General features: G+C 44.6%; 1 protein-coding gene and 1 pseudogene across 1 annotated transcript; one reads left to right on the plus strand and one right to left on the minus strand.

Annotated features, from left to right (window-relative positions):
* The first annotated feature begins 1,077 nt into the window (after nucleotides 1–1,077).
* On the plus strand, nucleotides 1,078–2,220 carry LOC110310743 (olfactory receptor 2D2-like; annotated as a pseudogene).
* Nucleotides 2,221–10,894: 8,674 nt separating this feature from the next.
* LOC110289148 (olfactory receptor 2A12-like) lies at nucleotides 10,895–12,828 on the minus strand. Its single transcript, XM_021155327.2, has 2 exons — nucleotides 12,803–12,828; nucleotides 10,895–11,852 (listed from the first exon to the last, which is right to left on the minus strand). The coding sequence occupies exon 2, from the start codon at nucleotides 11,840–11,842 to the stop codon at nucleotides 10,895–10,897; it is 948 nt and encodes a 315-aa protein (XP_021010986.1). The 5' UTR covers nucleotides 11,843–11,852; nucleotides 12,803–12,828.
* Nucleotides 12,829–22,241: the final 9,413 nt, after the last annotated feature.

Raw genomic sequence — 22,241 nt, forward strand, 5'->3', positions numbered from 1 at the left:
AGTCAAGAGTAAGAAGTTCCCGCTCTATTCAGGAGGAGAGCAAAAGCCAGGGACACTCACTCGTCTCTAGGCCACTTTTGAGTATAGAAACAAGGGCTGAACAGGCTCAAGTCTAATTTGTGATCCTAAAGGTCCAGTTTTGTGTGCATAAGCATGACGGTTTTAAAATATGATCAGTTAATTTAAAAGCAAAAAACAAAAACAAAAAAAAGGAAAAAAAGAAAAACAAATAAACAACAGCAACCCAGACAAACTACATCTGTAGCGAATATTGGGCCTGCAGGCTCCCATTAAATGGCCTTTGCTATGTAATCTCTGCATGAGGCTCGGTGCTTCTCGGTTTAATTTTAAAATAAAGTCCATGTGGTTTCTGAAGAAGCCGCTAAATGTCTCTGGGATGGCTCACAAAACAGAAGGCTGAAAAGACTCTAGGAGAGCAGGTGTCACGTGGTGCCAGGTAAGACTGGGTGTGGAGAGGTAGGGGATGGCTCAGCTGGCTACACGCTTGCCACGCAGGTGTGATGACCTCAAGCTCCACACTTACATTAAAATGCCAGGTGTATGTCAGGGGTCAACAGCACTTGTGATTTTTGCAGAGGACACAAGTTTGGTTCCCAGCACCCATATGGGATGGCTCACACCTCCCGGCAATGTTAGCGCCAAGGAATGTGCTGTCTTCTTCCGGCTTCTGTGTGTACCTCCATGTGTGTCACACACCCCTTTTAAATCCTAACGATGATTTTTAAAAACAAAACCAAAAACCTTTAACTCAAATCACAGAAAGTACCAACCCTGATCCTACTCTTTATCCATGTAAGACCTAGCATCTTCTGTGGTTCTGAGACAAAATGGAAAGTAGGGAGAGGAGCGGAGGGACATGGGGCTGTGTTCGTAGGAGAAGTGGATAGATCCTAGGCACAGACCAGAATGGAAAGCACATTATAGGGCTAGCCTGTACTGCTCCTGCCATTTGTACCAGTAAAGCCCTGGCCAAATCTCAGTATCAAATGAGAACTACTCCTCAGTACCCCCACTTGCCAATCCGAAGCCTCCTGGGGCCCTCAGTGTAAACGGACAATGGGTACACATACGCCCTGCACACCCCTGATATGCTTTGAGAATCACGTGTCTGAAATCTCTTCAAACAGGAAAGCAGGAACTCAGCCAGATCACTGTGACAGAATTCATTTTACTGGGCTTCACCCCCGACCCCAGGACCAATCCTCTGCTCTTCCCTTTCTTTTTGTTCTTCTACCCGCTGGTCCTCCTGAGCAACAGCCGCCTCCTCACGATCATCCACCAGGACTCATACCTTCACACGCCACCTACGTACTTTTTCATTGGTGTTCTCTCCATATGTGTCTCAGATGCTGGCACATATCCTCAGCAGGAAGAGAGCCATCTCTTTTACAAGATGTGTGGCCCACATGTACATCTTCCTCCTCTTTGGGGTCACTGAATCCTGGCTTCTCTCCATCATGTCTGTGGACAGGTATGTAGCTATCTGCCACCCGCTAAGGTACAAGGTCATCATGAGCCAAGGGATGTGTCTCCTAATGGTGGGTATCTGTGCCACCTATGGTGTGGTGGGTGGCCTGTGGTGTACCTTCTTTGCTATGCGACTGCCCTATTGTGGTTCTAATGAAATTGATCACTACTTCTGTGAGGTCCCTGCAGTTCTGAAGTTGGCCTGTGCAGACACATCCCTCAGTGACTTCGTGGACTTCATCATAGGCTTCAATGTCATCATGGTCCCTCTCTCCCTCATTGCCATTGTCTATGCCAACATCTCCACTGTCATCATGAAGATCCGCTCAACCCAGAGGAGGAACAAGGCCACCTTCTTCACCTGCGCCTCCCACATCACTGTGGTCACCATGTTTGCCATCTCATGCAGCATTGTGCACATGAGTCCTGGCTCCGGCTCCTTATCAAACAGTGGCAAGAAAATGGCCTTTTCTATAACATTGCTACAGCCTTCCTTACCCTGTCATCTACAGTCTAAGGAACAAGGACGTGAAAAAATGCTTTCTTTAAACTGGTGGGAAGGAGTGGGGCTCCAAAGTGCAGCTTTAAAACTGTACATTGGACTTACAGTCACCGTCTTCCCAGGGACTTTTCCATGAGATATGCAAGATCCAGATACCATAAAGACAGCTCTTTACACTTTCCCAGGTTGTGGAAGAGGAGTGCACTCAAACATTGAGTGACGCTGTCTGAAGCGATTATGAGGGAAAGGGGTTCGGTGGTCAAGAACCTGGAATTTACTGCCAGACAGATCAGGGCTAGAGAATCAGTGTTGGAGTTTGAATGTGAACTGCCCCTCAGAGGCTTATGTGTTTAAATACTTTGTCCCCTGCTGGCAACCATGTTTAGGAACGTTGTGGAACCTTTAGGAGATGAAGGCAGGCTAGAGAAACTCAGTCACTGGTTTTTATAACATGGTCCCATGTCCTGCCACACCAAGATGTCAGGAGATTTGGGAAGGCCCAGCTGCACACATGCCTGAATAGAGCTGCCTGACACATGTCTTCTGCGCCTTGGTGGCCTGTGTCCCTTCACACCGTAAGTCCTAACAAACTCCTTCTCCCTCAAGTTGCCTCTTGTCAAATATTTGGTCACAGTAACAAGAGAAGTGATTAATAATGTTTTACCAGTTACTAAGTATGCAAATTTTGCAAGTCACTTAACTACTGTGAGTTTTCTAACTCTTCCTCGCAGGGAAGGTACAATGATTACATGAGATTATATATGAAAATGCCTACTACAGAGCCTGACATATTTTAGTTTCTTTAAGCAAGTATTGCTATTTTTAAAACACTTCTTTTTAAATACTTATTTTATTCATGTCAGGATGTTTTGCCTGCGTGTATGTCTGTGCACCACATTTATACAATGCCCATAGAGGCCAGAAGAGGACATCAGATTCCCCCTGAAACTGGAGTTACAGATGGTTGAGAGTCACCAATGTAGGTACAGGGAATCAAACCCAAGTCCTCTACAAGAGCAGCTAGTGAGTGCTCTTAACTACTGAGCCATCTCCCCAGCCCCATAGATTTAATTCTTTATATTCATTATTGAGCAATGGCCCATTATGCATCAGTGAGCTGTGATACTCTTGGGTTCTGTAAGTGGCTGGAAAGAATAAAGGGAAAACAGGGGGAAATGTCTGAGCAGACAGACACTCAGAAGCCTGAACTCTAGCCCTACAGCCCACATGGTGCAAGAAAGAACTGACCCCTACTGACCCTACGCACGTGTGTCTGTTTGTCTATTGGTGTGTGTGTGTGTGTGTGTGTGTGTGTGTGTAGTAAAATAAAATAAACTTTTAGATAATGAACACTTCAGAAAATTGGCATCAGATAATTCTGATTGATTGATATTTTTGAGGAAGAGTCTCATTCTTTGCTAAAATTTGTTCTTTTTTTTTCTTTTTTTTTTTACAGTTTTTTTAATTAGGTATTTTCCTCGTTTACATTTCCAATGCTATCCCAAAAGTCCCCCATACCCTCCCCACCACTCCCCTACCCACCCACTCCCACTTTTTGGCCCTGGCGTTCCCCTGTACTGGGGTATATAAAGTTTGCAAGTACAATGGGCCTCTCTTTCCAGTGATGGCCGAATAGGCCATCTTTTGATACATATAAAGCTAGAGTCAAGAGCTCCGGGGTACTGGTTAGTTCATAATGTTGATCCACCTACAGGGTTGCAGATCCCTTTAGCTCCTTGGGTACTTTCTCTAGCTCCTCCATTGGGGGCCCTGTGATCCATCCAATAGCTGACTGTGAGCATCCACTTCTGTGTTTGCTAGACCCCGGCATAGTCTCACAAGAGACAACTATATCTGGGTCCTTTCAGCAAAATCTTGCTAGTGTATGCAATGGTGTCAGAGTTTGGAAGCTGATTATGGGATGGATCCCTGGATATGGCAGTCTCTAGATAGTCCATCCTTTCATCACAGCTCCAAACTTTGACTCTGTAACTCCTTCCATGGGTATTTTGTTCCCAATTCTAAGAAGGGGCAAAGTGTCAACACTTTGGTCTTCGTTCTTCTTGAGTTTCATGCGTTTAGCAAATTGTATCTTATATCTTGGGTATCCTAAGTTTCTGGGCTAATATCCACTTATCAGTGAGTACATATTGTGTGAGTTCCTTTGTGATTGGGTTACCTCACTCAGGATGATACCCTCCAGGTCCATCCATTTGCCTAGGAATTTCATAAATTCATTCTTTTTAATAACTGAGTAGTACTCCATTGTGTAAATGGACCACATTTTCTGTATCCATTCCTCTGTTGAGGGGCATCTGGGTTCTTTCCAGCTTCTGGCTATTATAAATAAGGCTGCTATGAACATAGTGGAGCATGTGTCCTTCTTACCGGTTGTGACATCTTCTGGATATATGCCCAGGAGAGGTATTGCGGGATCCTCTGGTAGTACTATGTCCAGTTTTCTGAGGAACCACCAGACTGATTTCCAGAGTGGTTGTACAAGCTTGCAATCCCACCAACAATGGAGGAGTGTTCCTCTTTCTCCACATCCTCGCCAGCATCTGCTGTCACCTGAATTTTTCATCTTAGCCATTCTGACTGGTGTGAGGTGGAATCTCAGGGTTGTTTTGATTTGCATTTCCCTGATGATTAAGGATGTTGAACATTTTTTCAGGTGCTTCTCAGCCATTTGGTATTCCTCAGGTGAGAATTCTTTGTTCAGCTCTGAGGCCCATTTTTTAATGGGGTTATTTGATTTTCTGGAGTCCACCTTCTTGAGTTCTTTATATATATTGGATATATATGAGTGTTCCTCCAGCTTAGGGGACAGAAGAGGGCATCCCATCTCCTGGAAGTGGAGTTACAGATGGCTATGAGCCACCATGTGAGCACTGGGAAACAAACCCAGGTCCTCTTCAAGAGCAGCCAGAGCTCTTAACCACTGAGCACAGCTTCTGCCTAGCCCCAGGTCTCACTCTTTTTGTTTTTCTAAGGCATGCACCACCAACCAGCATGCCCCCAGTTTTTTGTTTTTTGTTTATTTAAGACTTATTTATTTTATTTATATGAGTACACTGTAGCTGTCTTCAGCCACACCAGAAGAGGGCATCAGATCTCATTACAGATGGTTGTGAGCCACCATGTGGTTGCTAGAATTCGAACTCATATCCTCTGGAAGAGCAGTCAATGCTCTTAACCACTGAGCCATCTCTCCAGCCCGGTCTCACTCTTTAGAAAGCTATTTTTAAAAATGGGCTTTCAGAGTGCTGCTATGAATATAAATTGATCTTTTGTAAGATTATTGCTGCCATCATGTATCAGGAACAGTAAAGGTATCTGGCCATGACCTTCAGTCTCCTTATTCCATTGTTAGGACACCCGAGAAAGTGGGTATCAGAAGAACAGGAAAAGCAACAGTAACCTTTCCACAATGGGAGTCACAACAGGAAAGACTTGGAAGGAGTTGGAAACACCTCTATAATACGTAGCCACAGCAACACCCTCTGGTACTGGCACATATCGGTATCCTATGTGGCTGTACTGGCTATTTTTGTGTCAACTTGACACAGCTGGAGTTATCACAGAGAAAGGAGCTTCAGTTGAGGAAATGCCTCCATGAGATCCAACTGTAAGGCATTTTCTCAATTAGTGATCAAGGGGGAAAGGCCCCTTGTGGGTGGGACCATCCCTGGGCTGGTAGTCTTGGGTTCTATAAGAGAGTAGGCTGAGCAAGCCAGGGGAGGCAAGCCAGTAAAGAACATCCCTCCATGGCCTCTGCATCGGCTCCTGCCTTCTGACCTGCTTGAGTTCCAGTCCTGACTTCCTTTGGTGATGAACAGCAGTATGGAAGTGTAAGCCGAATAAACCCTTTCCTCCCCAACTTGCTTCTTGGTCATGATGTTTGTGCAGGAATAGAAACCCTGACTAAGACAAGTTGGTACCAGCAGAGTGGGGTATTCCTGTGACAACCTGACCATGTTTTGGGGAGGACTGTGGAAGGACTTTGGAACTTTGGGCTTGAAGATCCATTCATTGTTAAGAGCTCTGTCAGATGTTTTGTAGGAGCTTGGAAGATAATGTTGAGAACAGTGCAGAAGATGGAGGCCTGGCTTGTGAAATTTCAGAGGGAAAATTAAAGACTCTCTTCAGGGCCATTGCTGTTTTTATTGTGAAGATATTGTAGTTCTGGTTAGCTGGGGCTGAAGAATCAGCTGTGATTAACAAGATACCAGAACTACTAAAGCAAAAACTTTGCATTACTGGGACTATTGATGCTGGTTAGCTGGAACTAAGAAATTAGCAGTGATTAAGAAGAGACCAGCATCATTGAGGTAACATCTTCTGGGAAGTGTTTTCTGAAAGCACAAAGAGGCTATGTTCCAGAGATAGGCAAGGTTGTACTCCTTCTGCAGCAGGACTTGGTAATGTGTAAGGGTCACCCAGGTGGTACTGGTTTTGAAGGCATGAAGGGGTCATGCAGAGGAGCTGAGGCTCGGCACTGTGAGAGGCCATGGAAGGCCATTGGTGAAGGTGCAGCCTCAGTTGTAATTGAAGGTCCAGGACTGAAGGGGTCATGCAGTGTTTTGGAGATGCCAGTACCATGAGATGACCACCAAGAGCAGCAGCAGCAGTGGAGTACAGGCATCTGGAGCCCAGAGGATGACGTGTGTGCTACAAAGGGCATGGCTGGAGAAGTGACCCAAGCCCTTGGAGGAGCCCAGAAGATCGTGAGTTGGATCCCAGACGTTGGACGGTTGGAGATTGATTTTTGCTTTGATTGTGACTGTGCCCTGATATTTTCCCTCTTGAAGGAAGAAACTGTTTTAGTGGAGCCCACAGTTAAGAGACTTTTAATTGTAAAAAGACTTTGGATTTTAAAAGAGATGGATATTTTAAAGAGATTGAAAATTTAAGAATATGTAAAGACTGTGGGACTTTTAAAGTTATTTAGATCTTGGGGATGAATAAGAATGTAAGAGTTGAGGCTTACTAGTGATGTGTTTGTGTGTCAAGTTGACAAGGGGTCAATTGTACTGGCTATTTTTGTGTCAACTTGACACAGCTGGAGTTATCACAGAGAAAGGAGCTTCAGTTGAGGAAATGCCTCCATGAGATCCAACTGTAAGGCATTTTCTCAATTAGTGATCAAGGGGGAAAGGCCCCTTGTGGGTGGGACCATCCCTGGGCTGGTAGTCTTGGGTTCTATAAGAGAGTAGGCTGAGCAAGGCTCCCCAACTTGCTTCTTGGTCATGATGTTTGTGCAGGAATAGAAACCCTAACTAAGACAGTGGCTGACAAACATCTTTTGGTTGTTATTCTGCAATGAAAACATTCACAGGATGCTAAGCAAACAAACAAAAAGCAAGAAACAGCTAATAAACAGGTCGGGGTTATACCATTAACAGCTATTAATATATTTCAAGGCTGAAATTATATAGTAAAACTCCTAACCGCTGGAGAGAGTCACGAAGTCAGCCCTTTTCCATCAGCACATCTCTGTTTCCTGTGAAAATTAATTAGCAGCATGCAAGATGCTAATGATGCAGGATATGGAGGAATATCTAATAAACCCTTCACTATGCAATTTTTTTTAACCTAAAACTGCTCTAAGTCTAAGAATCAATTAATTTGAAAGGGTTAAAAAATGGGAGCAGTGGACATACAAGGCAAGATGCTAGAACTGGGTAATGTATTCTATTGCCTTATCAGCCAAAGAATACGGCAGAGGAAAGAATCAGTGACCTCCAAGATCCATCAACAGAAATCACCCACTGAAACAATAGACGGAGAAAAGACGGGAGGTGGCGGGGGAAGGACATGACTGTTAGGGTGTAGGTATAAAAATACCCCACGGGATAATGTGTTTGAACATTTGGTCCCCAACTGATAGTGCTATTTGGGGGTATAGAAGAACATTTAGGAAGTGGGGTCTATTTGGAGGGAATGAGTTAGTAAAGGGCAGGTATTGATGTATGTAGGCTGGCCATACTCCAGTTCGCAGAGCATGGTCTCTGGTGTGCAGAGATGTGAACCAAGCAGCCTCCCACTGCCACAGCCACCGCCTTGATCCGTGTCAGCTACCACACCTTCCCAGCGTGATGGATGGTGCTCAGCGAGCCTAAACAACCCCTTCTTCCTTAGGTTGCTTCTTCTCAGCTATAGGGCACACCCCTGTGATCCCAGCACCAAGGAAGTAGAAGTAGGATCAAGAGCTCAAAGGTAGCCTACACAAACAAGTTTGAGGCTAGCCTGGTCTGTATGAGGTCCTGTTTTTAAAGTCCACAAAACGGTTGGGGACATAACGCAGTCAGAAGAGCATGTACCCAGCATGCATGAAACCCTAGGTTCAATTCTCAGCGCTCCACGAAACCAGGCACAGTGACACACATGCCTTGTAACCCTAGCACTCAGGTGACAGAGGCAAGAGGATCAGAAGTTAAAGGTAATTTTCAACCACATCGGGAAAGTTTGTCTAAAAAGATCTCTCTCTCTCTCTCTCTCTCTATATATATATATATATATATATATATATATATATATATATATTTCTCCCTCCCTCCCTCCCTCCCTCCCTCCCTCTTTCTCTCTCTCTCTCTCTCTCTCTCTCTCTCTCTCTCTCTCTCTCTCTCTCTCTCTCTCTCTCTCTCTCTCTCTCTTCCCCGTCTCTTCCTCTCCTCTCCCTCTCCCTCTCTCCTCATATGCATACACATACAAAAATAAATTTTTTAAAGAAATAGTTTAAAATTTTATTCCAATTACTAAGTAGAACTTGGAGCAAGTACTTAGAAATGGAATGGAGTAGAATGGAAGGGAAACAGGCACGTAAAATAAACTCAGCATCCTTATGGGTAAATCAGATACAGATGCTCACCGTGCCCCAAGCATGCTGCTTAGCCTATGCGACTGACTAAAGTAAGAAAATACTGACTACACGTACCTCAGGGCAACACTCAGAGCAATGGGAGCTCATATACTCAAAGCAAGTGTCAGATTGCACAGTCTCTTCAAAAAGCACACTGGCACATTCTGTTTGAAAACAACTTCATCTAGGTATAATCCATACACTGTAAAGTCCATGTATACAGCTCAGTATGTTACTACATCCACGGAGTTTCCTATCCATTAGAATGATATAGTCTTAGAGCATCTTCATTGCCTCAAAAGAAATGCCATAATTATAAAAGTAATTGCCCCTCCATCCCCACCATATCCCTAGGACCAACAAGTATGTGGATCTACCTTCTCTGCCTAAGATTTTGCCTATTCTGGATATTTTATATAAGTGTGATGACATGCTACATAAATTTTTGCAACAATCTTCTTTAATTTTTCCAAGACAAATCAACACTGTAGCATATATGTATATTACATATATTGTATTTGTTCTCTTCCAGTGCAAAATGCATTTCATTATGTGGACATACCATATTTTATTTACACATTCAGCTAACAGGCTTTGAGTTGATGATCTTGCTTTTTAATTGGCATGAATAAAGTTGCTATGACCACAAGTATATACATTTTAAAACATATATTTTTACATATTTGGCCTGCATGCATGTCTGTAAGCCACATGTGTACAGTGCCTATGGAAGCCAGAAGAGGGCATCTCCCCTGGACCTGGAGTTATAGATAGGTGTTAGTTATCTCATGGATGCTGGGAATCAAATCTGGGTTCCCTAGAAGAGCAGCCAATGCCCTTAACCACTCATTCATCTCTCTAGCCACAAGTGTGTACATTTTTGCATACTGGTGTATGTTTTGACTTCTTTTAGGTATGTATCTGAGATTAATATGGATGGACCACATGGCCCTCTACATTGAATATTTGAGGAACTGACAGACTGTTTTCGAAGCAGTAACCCGGCTTACATCCTTCCAGGAGTGTAAGGATTCTCAGTGTTGCACGGCCTTCCTTAAACAGCACCTGTTTAAGTGCACTCTGATATGTATGAAATAGCATCTAACGTGGAGTTGATTAAAATATTATTACAAACTGAACTATATACATACCAGGGTATATATACATATAACTATATACATACCCTGTCATTCACATCCTATGTATTTATTCTAGAGGTAAAAGAAAAACAAAACCTTTCTCCAAAAGTCTGCCTGTGAGGGCCAGGGAGAGAGGCTCAGCAGACAAAGGCATCTGCTGCCAAGTCTGGCCGCCTGAGTTTGATCGTCAGGTCCCATATGGTAGACTGAAGGAGAACTGACACCCACAGCCTGTCCTTCAGTCTCCACAAGTGCATCATGGCACACGTGTCCCCTCCCACAATAAATAAGCAAATGTCATTCTAAAACTATTAAAAAGAGAAGATAAGCTTCACACAAATATCCATAGAAACTTTATATGGAATAGCCAAAGAACAGAAACTATCACTATTGTAGGCAAATTAAACTGTGGCGATATGGAATACACGACTGCAAAAATACAAGCATACTACTGTTATACAAAACACTCTAGATGGGTCAAAGGGGTTTTAAGATGAGTTAAATCAGACACCCTGACATCACATACGACCTCTGTTGATGTAACAGTCAAAAGATGAGGAAGGGGGGAGGAGTAAATAACAACGGCATCGTATTCGAGCCTGGAATTGGGGACCATATACAATGTTACCTTATGTGGTGGTGGGATAGTTCTATACCCAGATGGAGTTTTATGAACCTGTATATGTGATCATATGCCAAATGTTCTGTGATCATATAGAATCATATTCCAAATGAGTACACATAATACACAGTGGCACCCCAATAAAGTCTTCAGTAGTTAGTGACATTGAACCACGTCAACTCACTGGATGTAATGTAGTGTCACTATGGAAGACTTCCCCTTTACAGAAAGCTGCATGGAGACTGTTCCAGGAGGCTGCTAGTCTCACAACTCCCAAGCCTTCACCCTGACCCTTTTCTGTTGCCCACCACCTTGAGGAAAGCCCTTTTCACATCTTTATTACGAAGGCTGTAGATGATGGGGTTGAGGAAGGCAGAGATGACATTGTAGAACAGAGCCAGCTTCTTGTCCTCTTCTGGGGAGGACTCAGAGCCAGGCCTCATATACATAACCATACACGGGATGGAAAACATGGTGACCACAGTGATGTGGGACACGCAGGTGGAGAAGGCCTTGATCCTCCCTTGAGTTGAACGGATTCTCAAGATAGCAGCAAAGATATTGATGTAGACAACAATGATGAGGGAGAGCGGGACCAAGAGAAGGATGAAGCCTAGGATGAAGTCTACCTGGTCATTGAGAGAGGTGTCTGCGCAGGCCAACTTCAGGACAGCAGGCACTTCACAGAAGAAGTGGTTGATCTCATTGGGGCCACAGTAGGGAAGAATCATAGCAGAAACAGTATATATCAGGGCACAGGTGATACCCCAGAACCCACAGAAGGCTACCAGTGACCCACGCAGCGAAGGACTCATGATGACTTTGTATCTGAGGGGATGGCAAATGGCCACATACCTATCATAGGCCATGATTGCAAACAGCCAAGACTCGGTGATTCCCAGCATCAGGAAGATGTACATCTGAGCCACACATCCAACATAGGATATGGTCTTCTTCTTACAGACCAGATGTACCAGCATCTGGGGCACTGTGGTGGTGACATAGCCCATATCCAGAATGGATAAGACACTGAGGAAAAAGTACATGGGCGTGTGGAGGCGGGAGTCCATGTGTATCAAGGTGATAATGAGCCCATTGCCTAGGAGCGTGGTGAGGTAGAGGAGAAGGAAGACGCCAAACAGAATGCCATTTGTCCGTGTGTTACTAGAGAATCCTAGAAGGACAAACTCGGTAAGAGAGCTGTGGTTTCTCCAGAGGAAGTCCTGCATCCTTCTCCTGCTGCAAAGATAGAGCAGAGCTGTCAATTGTGAAAGAGAAGCCCCAGGTGCTAACTTTGCTGCCATTCGTATACCAGGTGTGCCAAACACGAAGAGCAAAGTCAAGTACATATCAGGGTCCCACAGAGCCAGAGAGCAAAGCTTTAAGAAGAATTTCCATTTTATATGAAACAGCATGTTTTCCTCCTATCACACAATTCCAACTTATTCTGAGATGCCAGATTATGAACTCTACATTTCAAAATGTAGAATTTACAAAAAAAAAAAATGGGAGATATCCAAAAAGCAATGTTTTATAATTCATGGACCACACAGCTTATAAGTCATGGGAAAGATGTTATGGGAAGAATTGGGTATTCAAGAATTCAACATGTGTGTGCAACGAACATCAAGTGTCGAGGTCAGCCTTCATTTGGGGGACCATGCCCCAACAAAAGGCTTGGTGGACATCCCTGAAATTGAGAGACATGGCTATAAGCCTGACTCCCAATCTTTGGATAGTTCCCCGATAAGTCAAAGTCACATATTTTCATGGACTGGAGGTAAACAATATAAGGAATAAAGGATAAGTCGATGACTAACAGATGATGCCCACAGAGTTCCCAAATGGAGGAGACATACTGGTCCACAGAAAAGAGAAATGTGGCCTGGAGAATACCAAGAAAGACAAAGTGGCTGGAAGGGAAAACTGAATATAAAGGAAATATTATATAAGGGAAACTGGCTGCAAACAGAACAAACAAATAAAACAAGTGTTGTTCTGAAACTGGTCTGAGAAAAAAGGATACATTTCTCCAAATGGTCAACATTGAGGAAGGCTGAGGTCTGTCCACAGAAAATAGAAGGTGACTGAGTGACACATCTAATGCGGATAGGAGGGAGAGGGAGGAGGGAAGGGAAGAGAGGAAAGGAGATGAAGAGTGGACACGGAGGAAGAATCCAATTACCAACCTAGAGCTCAGTGAAAGAGTCCTTTGGAAGCCAATGTTGTTTTCTCTCAAATGAAAGCAGGCCATTGGATTACCAAAGACCCATAGTGAGAGATGCTCCAAAGAACTTCTTAAGTCTGGAGAAAATGGTCCTCCGTGGAACACAGAGCTGAAAGAGAGAATGAGAAGCACGGAGTCGGTGTGTGAGCAAACATTGACTGTTTAAAGCAACAAAAAGAACAGCACGCTGTGGCATAGGAGCCGCCGTGGCACAGGACACACAAATGGCACAGGGCATGCTGTTATGTTGGCAGCAGCCTCACACATCTCATAGTTATCATATTCTTCAATTAAGTCATGAGGCTGCTTCAAGTATTTGATCTGTATACCCTCGAGGTTTGTATAAATATATTTTATAAACGTCACACAATGGTAAAATTTCTCAAACCATATATATCCCTGTCACATAGCTGAAATTTTAAAAAAAACTGGATGATTTTCATTTTAATTTATTAATATTTTGTGTGTATACATATTTTGTCTGCATGTATGTATGTTCACCACATGTGTATCCAGTGCCCATGGAGATCAGAAGACAACATTAGATCCCCTGGAGCTATGTCCCACGTGGTTTTGGGTCAACACGTGGGTGCTGGGAACTGAGCCAAGGTCCATCTCTCCAGACCATCTCATATAGTGAAATTTAGAAGCTCTTTAAGAAGGCAAAATTTACCAACCCCTACTCTAGAGAAAGAATCAATACAACAACAAAAACCTGAAACAACAGATTCAAAATATTATAAATTGCATACATTATTAAAAGCTTAATAAAAAATTCAAAGATCTTGGTTAACTCCAAAGAGAGCCAGTGTGTCTGTGTGTGTGTCTGTGTGTGTGTCTGTTTGTGTGTGTGTGTCTGTGTGTGTGTCTGTGTGTGTGTGTCTGTGTGAGTGTGTGAGTATGTGTGTCTGTGTGAGTGTGTGTATGTGTCTGTGTGAGTGTCTGTCTGTCTGTGTGTCTGTGTGTCTGTGTGTGTGTGTCTGTGTGTGTGTGTGTGTGTGTGTGTGTGTGTGTCTGTGTGATAAAGAACCCAAGCTAGAAAGTGAGAAGCATCCTAAGGGAAACTTTAAAACACAGAAGGAAAACCTTGAAGAAGATGCCAGATGCTAGAAAGACCTCCCACAGTAAAGGACTAGGGAAGTTAATGGCTGTGCTACCAAAAGCAATGTGTAGACTCAGTGCAATCCTGTTCAGAATTGTCATGTTGTTCTTTACAGAAGGAGAAAGACACATCCTTAAGGTTCATATGGAAGCACAAAAGACCCCGATAGCCAAAGCAATCCTAGGAAAAAACAATCAGATGTCACCGTTTCTGATTTCAAGCTCTGCTACAGAAACACGGTAACAAAGGCAGCACTGTAGTTATCTTAGTTATTTTTCTATTGCTTTGAAAAGAAACATCATGACCAAAGAAACTTTAAAAAGAAGGAAATTAATTATACACATGTATGGAAATGGTCTGTAGCCCAGTATCATGCACAATGTCTACATAACCATGAAAATTAATTTTAAAATTGAAGAAAGCTTAAGACAAATATCAAAGAAGTGGTGAAATGATAAATTCAAGCCTAACTAGAACAGCAATTGCATTAAATGTAAATGCAGTGTACAAATCAACTGAACACTGATGCTGGATTTTTAAGAACCAAAAATAATTTTTAAAAATCTGCCATTAAAATTTAAACACCTGTGAGGAATAGAGAGCACCATTTCCTGACTATCAGGATGATCAATCAGCTTGGGACATTCTCCCTCTTTACCTAGCTCTGATGGTAACTCAAGCCACAGACCACGGGAATGGGGAACTGGAAGACTAAAACCCATCAGGACATACGGTTCACTGTTTGCTTCTGGGAGAGTGGCGGGCTCTGCCTGTGGTCTCAGAAGTTGTGCTGCAGTTGTTTTCAGCACTGCAGATTGGTGCCAGGCTACACAGGCTCCGTGCCTCCACTGGGGTGGAAGCACTGGGCAGACGATGCAGAGGTGCCACCATGTATTTTGCTTATACTCTCAGCTGGGATTTTTAACTAAGAGGTTCCATTTTTACAGCAGATTGCTGTTTAGTAGCTAAGTAGAAAACACAGGATGCTGGAGGATTGAGATTATAAAGGTGCTATGCTCTGCGTCTTCTGGGAGTATGGCAGCATGAGGCACAGAGCCCTGACTGACAGCCTGCAAGGCAAGGCAGGGTGACACGTTCTCCTGCCTGAGATACCTAGCGTGGACATTATCAGGGCACTCCTTTATGCCCATGAAGCCCTTGGACCCAGGCTGAGTTATTTCCTCTTCCGCAAGTGACATTCAGGAGCAGTTGAAATATGTACTCTCTCCCTTTCTTATCATAGGCATCTGATGTCATTAGCAAGGTTCAGGCTTCCTGTGATAGGTAAGATTCAGATATTTGATGTTGAAGAGATGTGCTGAAAGTATGCTGTGCAGAGGGTCAGCATGTGTAATGTCATGACATAAGAGATAAGCAAGACAAAAGACAGGACAGGAAAGGTAGGCAAGGGAAGAACATGGAAGGACCATCATGCCCTGCAAAACGGGCTGAAGAGGGTGGACCTTATAATAATGAAGGAAAGAATGGATGAGATATCGAATGTCGATCTGGGATCAGTCATTCTAGCAACAGTATGAAGGATATATTGTGGAGAAGGGGAAGGTGTCATTATTTGTGAAAAATAAGATAGGAACTAAGGCAGAGATTAGTGACATGAAAATCAGGCATAGAGATTTCTAGATCTACCATTAAAGAGCACTGAGAAAGAGAGGCATCAGTGATGAATTCTTAGGATGAGAACTGGAGCACGGGTGTGGATGGTGGTGCCGTTCGCTGAGCTGAGCAGCACAGGAGTAGAGTCTGGATGAGATACGCTCAGACTTGTTTGGGGCTTAGGCAGCTTGTGGAATCACCAGCCTCCAGTGGATGTCTGTGACTAGAACCAAAGACACAGCTTAGGGGCAGAAATCGGTGTTACTGGCACTTTCATAAGAGCTGAAGCAATGGAGGTGATAGGGCCGCAGGAAGTGTATGAAGGAAGAGAGCTGAATGCAGAACACCAGAAAACCATAGTTGTAAAGGCTAGCCTACGGGAGAAAACCCAGAGATGAAAGTGGGGTTGGGAGCCAATAAAGAAAGCCATGTGAGACAGAAACCCAAGGCGAGACAAGGCCCTCAAGAAGTGAGAGGTCTTTGTGACCCAGTGTGAGAAGATAGCAGGTGGGACAAGAGGCAGAAACTCTACCACTTTAGCACCTAGAAAATTCTGGAAGAGTAGATCCAAAATTATGTTGAGAAGCAAGTTCAGGCTGGCTGTCCAAGACTCTGACACAAAATGGAAGAGAGTCCTAGGTAGGGCGTATCCTGGTGAAGGAAATGTAGCTTTTTATGGTGTGAGGATCATGGCTCATCCAGTGATGGGAACTAATGAGGAAGCCTTGAAAAAGTGCCACAAAGTGGCAGATCAGTGATGGAGCATGGATTTGCTGAGTCAGGAAAAGGTACATCCAGACTACGGGGGGCCTACACTAGCTTCAGAGGAAGGCCCCTTCCACTGTGGCTGATTGGGGAGTGTGTGTGCACAGCCTTGAAATGTCGCCATCAGGACAGAGACTCTAAAGTCTATGCTTGTCAGACCTATGGATCCTCTGAGTTTTCCCTTTATACCATCCCTTGTGCTCACTAGGAAAACAAATACAAGGAGCTACTGAAACATATAGATACACACACACACACACACACACACACACACACACACACACACATATATATATATACACATACATCCATTCCTGATAAGAGTGCTATCTGAAACCAGCCAGCCTTGGGTTTGAACACATCTCTATGTTTAGGTCTCTTAGGAAGACCCTTCACCTAAATGTCAGGTGAACAAGAGCCCACTTGAAGTCCCTCCTTGGATAATCAGTAGTCACCTCAAACTTAACCATGTCCCCCAATGCTCTCTTGGCTTTCAGTATGCAGTTTACCTGGGATCTCGTCTGTGCTACACTTCCCGTTGTTCATGCCATAAAACTACTGCTTTGCAGCACTCCATCCTGTCCAGTGCTGACCAGGTGCCCCCCCTCCAAGAGTTGCCAGCTTTCTATCCTCCCCTGCACCTCTCTCAGCAGCTTCTGCACGCACGCCCTACCCACCTCTGCCAGCTGCCATTTCACTGGAGAGAGAACCCTTTCTCTCAGCAGCTTTCCTGGAGTCAGCCATCCTCCAGTCTTTTTTCCCTCATCATATTTCCTATGAAAATGCATTTATCTAGCTATTGTCTGCTGCCCCAAAACTAAACAGAGACTTTGTTTTATGCAACCCTGTATCTCCAGTGTAGATCACTGTGCCCAACGCAGTTCATTAAATTGTTAAAGCAGGCGGTTTTCCAACACTCCTATGTGCTCAGCTAGAGTGAGCTGCTGAGCAACAGAGCAACGGAGCTTTGGACAAAACCATCTACTGACTTGGGCTTAGATGCATCTCTGTATTTGTGTCTCCCCCAAAGTATCTGAGGGACTCTGGCAAGAAGCAGATGAGACTTGCTTAGCAAAGTCTCCAGATTTGAACTTCAGCATAAATGCCACCAGGATGACAAGCTTTAGCTTGCCTAGAGAAAGCGTTCTTGCACTCGGGCTGTTAACACATAAAGAGCTCAGAAACGCTGGGCAGTAGTGGCACACGCCTTTAATCCCAGCACTTGGGAGGCAGAGGCAGGCAGATTTCTGAGTTTGAGGCCAGCCTGGTCTACAGAGTGAGTTCCAGGACAGCCAGGGCTAGCTACACAGAGAAACCCTATCTCTAAAAAACAAAACAAAACAAAACAAACAGCAAAAGAGCTCAGAAACTCCTGTTTCTATTGAGAGCCCCAGGCTGACTCTAGCTAATCAGAGCCATCCCAGATTTCATGCTGTGTACTTCCTACTGTGTTTATATGTCAAGACCCTAATTACCAATATTAGAAGATGGAGTCATTGGGAGGTGATTACGGTTAGATCACACACACACACATATAAACACACACATGTGCACACACACATACTCCTGGGAGGGGAAGGGGAACCAGGGGAGGGGCAGACTTCATGTCAAGATCTATGCCCTTATTTAAAAAGGGAAAAAGGAAGAGCTAATGAGCCTCACACAACTATACTTGAGATACAGACCAAGAATTAAGGACATTATTGCTTTTGCAATCCCCTTATTGTCTAACTCAGCCTGGTCCTGTTCCAATACCCTGAGTGCTGCCACTACATCTTCATTGTCTCATTTCCAGGACCCGCCCACTCACTCCATCCAACAGCATTTACTAGGAGAAATCCTGATTTTAAAAAAAAAAGACTTTTTCCACCATGACCTGTGCTTGTTAGTATACACATAGTATAGTATCAAATCTAAGAAGGAGAAGCAGAAAGAATGGAGAGGAGACAGTGGTGTGAACAGGCTGCAAGAGTCAGCCATACTGTCCTGGCTATAATGGAGAAAACCACCGGATGACAGTTGTCTGCATGGAGACACCACAGGAGACCATCAAATAACTCTCAAGCAATTCTTTAGACTCTCTTTCTATGTTCTATCCTGTCACCATGATGTCCTGTCAGCCTTTCCCACCACTTATCTTCCACTTTTCTCAGTCCCAAACCTGGCTAGAGTGGGATTATGTGAGAACCCAGTGCTGTGACCCTGACAGCAACAGATCTTCCCCCTCTGGTCATTTTTGACAACTTAAGACCAGGTGTCTTAAGGAAGATGTTGCATACCCTAAGTCTGGTGAGAGGTGGTGAGAGAGACAGAGACAGACAGAGAGACAGACAGGCAGACAGACACACACATACACACACACACACACACACACACACACACACACACACACACACACCAGGGAAGCTAAGTGGACAGAGAAGAGGCAGGACAATGCAGACCTCCACCAGGATCTGCAGACAGTAGAGAGAAGGGCCACCAGAAGGGACGCTCTCTGGTGCTCCCTGTCCCTTGTCACTCTTACCTGCTCTTAGGCTCTGTGTGAGGTATGAGTGAGGAGTCTGAGTTCTTTGAAACTCTGCTCCAGTGAGCCCTGATTCCCAGGAGGGTAATGCTGGCACTTTCCTAATGAGCTCCTTGTACCTTTGAATTCCCCAAGATATGAATAACAAGTCTGAACTATAGCACCCATCACTGGAGACTGGGACCAGCCCAATCCCCTGGCTCCACAACCTTGAGTCCCAGGCTGCTATTCTGCCTCAGTACCTCCCAGGATCCACTTTCTCTCCAAGTCACCACCATACCACATGGGTTGAATCCTGGTATACACAGGCAGCAGAAATCTGCCTCCAGCATATTAGCCTATGGGCATGTGTGATAGATGCTTCTCTGTTGCTGTGATAAAGCACCAGCCAAAATCATTCTGAGGAGAGAGTGGGGTAGGGAAGTAAGCACAGGGCTGTGTTTTGAATGTCATCACCAAGCTAAGACCTAACACTGGGGAAATTGCCCCCTGCCCCTAGCTGAGATCCTACAGGCGGGGACTCTGGACTGGCCCCGCTGCCAATTAGAGAACTCTTGCTCTTGTCTCTCAGACTTCACCTAGGGCATGTTCCAGTAGTCTTAGGCCATAAGTCTACCATAGCATCAAACAGTGCATATCACCATGGGATGTGATCCTGTGCAATGCTGTGCTAGGAGCTCTGAATATGACTTAGTGTTGTAACATTAGTGGCCATGAGACTGCTCACACCATTACCTTCCCAATCTCAGGCCTCTTGACACAGAAGATATAATTATCTTCTTTGGAAAGTAAAAGGGGACAAGGCACCAAATCACAGGCATGGAAGCCTGAGGTTGGCCATTCCATGATGAAGCCCAAAGCTAAGTAGAATCCTGTGGTGCCTGACCACAACACGACCCAGTGACCTAATGACCCAGTGACCCAGTGACCCAGTGACTGTGATGCACTGGTCCTATTCTGACCCCAAAGAAGAAATTTGTAAGGTAAGAAATGTCTTCAGACATTTGCCTATGTCATCCTGGATAACAGGTGATCTGCAGATTTGAGACAAACCTGGCCACCAGACAGCATCTGGTGCTGTAGTAGCAACAGCAGCAACATAGCAGCAGCTTATTCAATGCAGTCCTGGACTTAGTCTGCCATCTACTGCTGAACAGTTCAGTTCACTCCTGAACAGCAATGGATCAAGGAAAAGGAAAGCAAAATCATTCTCAAAACAAATTAAAATGGAACCACAATATACGCACACCTGTGAGACACAGCAGAAGCTGCACCAGGAGGGAAGTTTGCAATGGTCAACCCTTTCTTTAAATTCTTTATTGGTTCTTGGTGAATTTCACATCATGCACCCCAATCCCACTCATCTTCTCCTGCCCTCATACTCACTCTCCACCCTTGCAACAGAGAAAAAGAAAATCTTGTGGAAGCTGTAGTGTGTCACAATGTGTCCCACAGTAAGCCCGTTTGTCCATACCTCTTTGCTTGCAAATGTTCATTGCAATGAATTGTTGGTCTGGCATGGAGACTCTGGCTCTTACTACACTATCAATACTGAATCTTACTGGGACTCCTCTCAAATACACTGTTGTTGCCCTGTGTTATGAAGAATATGTAGCTTTGAATCTGTAGGACCCAGCCCTTCATGTATTCCAGCAGTTCATCAATGGGAGAGATTCTGGGGTTAGCCAATTCAAAGCCCTGGATGTGGGCCTGAGAGGTATCTGAGCTGGCCAACCAGTCACCTGCTCTCATGCCCTTGGGGTTGGCTCACCAGTGACCCCCTGCAACCAGGACCAGCTCTACCCTGCTGCCCAGGTGAGGTGCAGGACCTGCTACCCCAAATGTTGCAGCTGGTGGGGAACATGGCCAGTTCTCCCACCCTCATGACCCCAGGGCCAGCTCTTCTTGCTATAGGTAGCAAGGCATGAGGGAAGGAAGGATGGTATCTCTCCCTCATCTGTGCCACTGCATGACAGACAAGAATCGGGGTCAGCTCTCTTGTACTCCTGCCCCTCAGGGTTGGCTCACCCACAATCCCTACATCCAGAGCCAGCTCTACTGTGCTGCCCAGGTGTGGGGCGGGGCTTGCTCTCCTGAGTTCTGCAGTAGGCAAGGGGCAGGAATAGTTCTCAGGAGACCTTGGAACCAGCTCTCCTGCCCTCTGTAGGTGTCAAGGGGTAATAAGGGAGGGCATCTCTCCCATGTCAGCAGGGCCAGCTCTGCCACACCCACAGTCTCGGGGCTGGCTCGTCTGCAACCCTCCATTCTTCCTGCCACCTGGGTCAGCTTTATCGTGCTGTCTAGGCAAGGGGCAGGGCTCCCTCTCCCAAGCGCTGCAGCTAGTGAGGGGCAGGGCCAGCTCTCCTGCTCTCATGACCCCAGGGCTAGGGCTCCCACCAGCCATCACTCAGGAGATGAGTGACAGGTCCAGCCCTCCCATGCTCATATCATGGGGGCCAACTCACCCACAACTGCAACAGTCAGATCTTATATGAAGAATGGAAACACCTGAATCTGGGTAGCACAGGACCCCAAGGAGCCATGAACACACATAAACATGAAGCTCAAAATTAGCTAAAGGAAAGTAATCATAAATATCAGAGTAGAAATCAATTCAATAGAAAAGGCACAGAATACAAGTGATGCAAATATTAAGTTCTTTAAAAAGATAAAATTGACAACTCTAGATATACCAAGAGAAAGAGAAGATCCAACTAAAATCACAGATGAAGAAGAAAATATTGTGACTGTTTTCAGACACACAATGATCCTTAGATTTTATTATCTGTGCCCCAAATTTATAACCTATAAGAATAGACAAAGTCCTGAGTTTGTCTAATTCAGTACTATACACATAGCACTATATACAATAAAACATCAGTAATGTACACATGACTGACACTGAGTCATAAAGAAATAGAAAATGTTCACAGACTAGTAATAAAATGTTCCATCAAAGAAAATCCCAGGGCCAAAGGCCTCACTGCTGAGTTCTACCAAACACTGAAATGATAACTAATACATTTCTTCTCCATCTTCTTCCTCTTTTTCTATTTCTGATTCTACTGTTTGTTTTTTATCATTGTTGTTTTGGTTGGTTGTTTTTGTTTGTTTGTTTGTTTGTTTGTTTGTTTTGTTTTTTGGTTGGATACAGAGTCTCCGTGTGGCCCAGGCTGTCCTGGAACTATCTCTGTAGACCTGGCTGACCTTGAACTCAGAGATCTGCCTGCCTCTGCCTCCCACTGAGTGCTGGGATTAAAGGCATGAGCTACTACACCTGGCTCCAATTCTTCTTAAATAGGTCCAAAACCACGGATGGGGTGAAGATTCGGTGGGTAAAGTACTTGCCGTGTAGACAGGAGGACTTGAGTTCAGATCCCCAGCACATATGTAAAA

Source organism: Mus caroli, unplaced genomic scaffold (genome assembly GCF_978045245.1).
Source record: "Mus caroli unplaced genomic scaffold, Mus_caroli_1 scaffold_6, whole genome shotgun sequence".
In the NCBI taxonomy this organism is placed as follows: domain Eukaryota; kingdom Metazoa; phylum Chordata; class Mammalia; order Rodentia; family Muridae; genus Mus; species Mus caroli.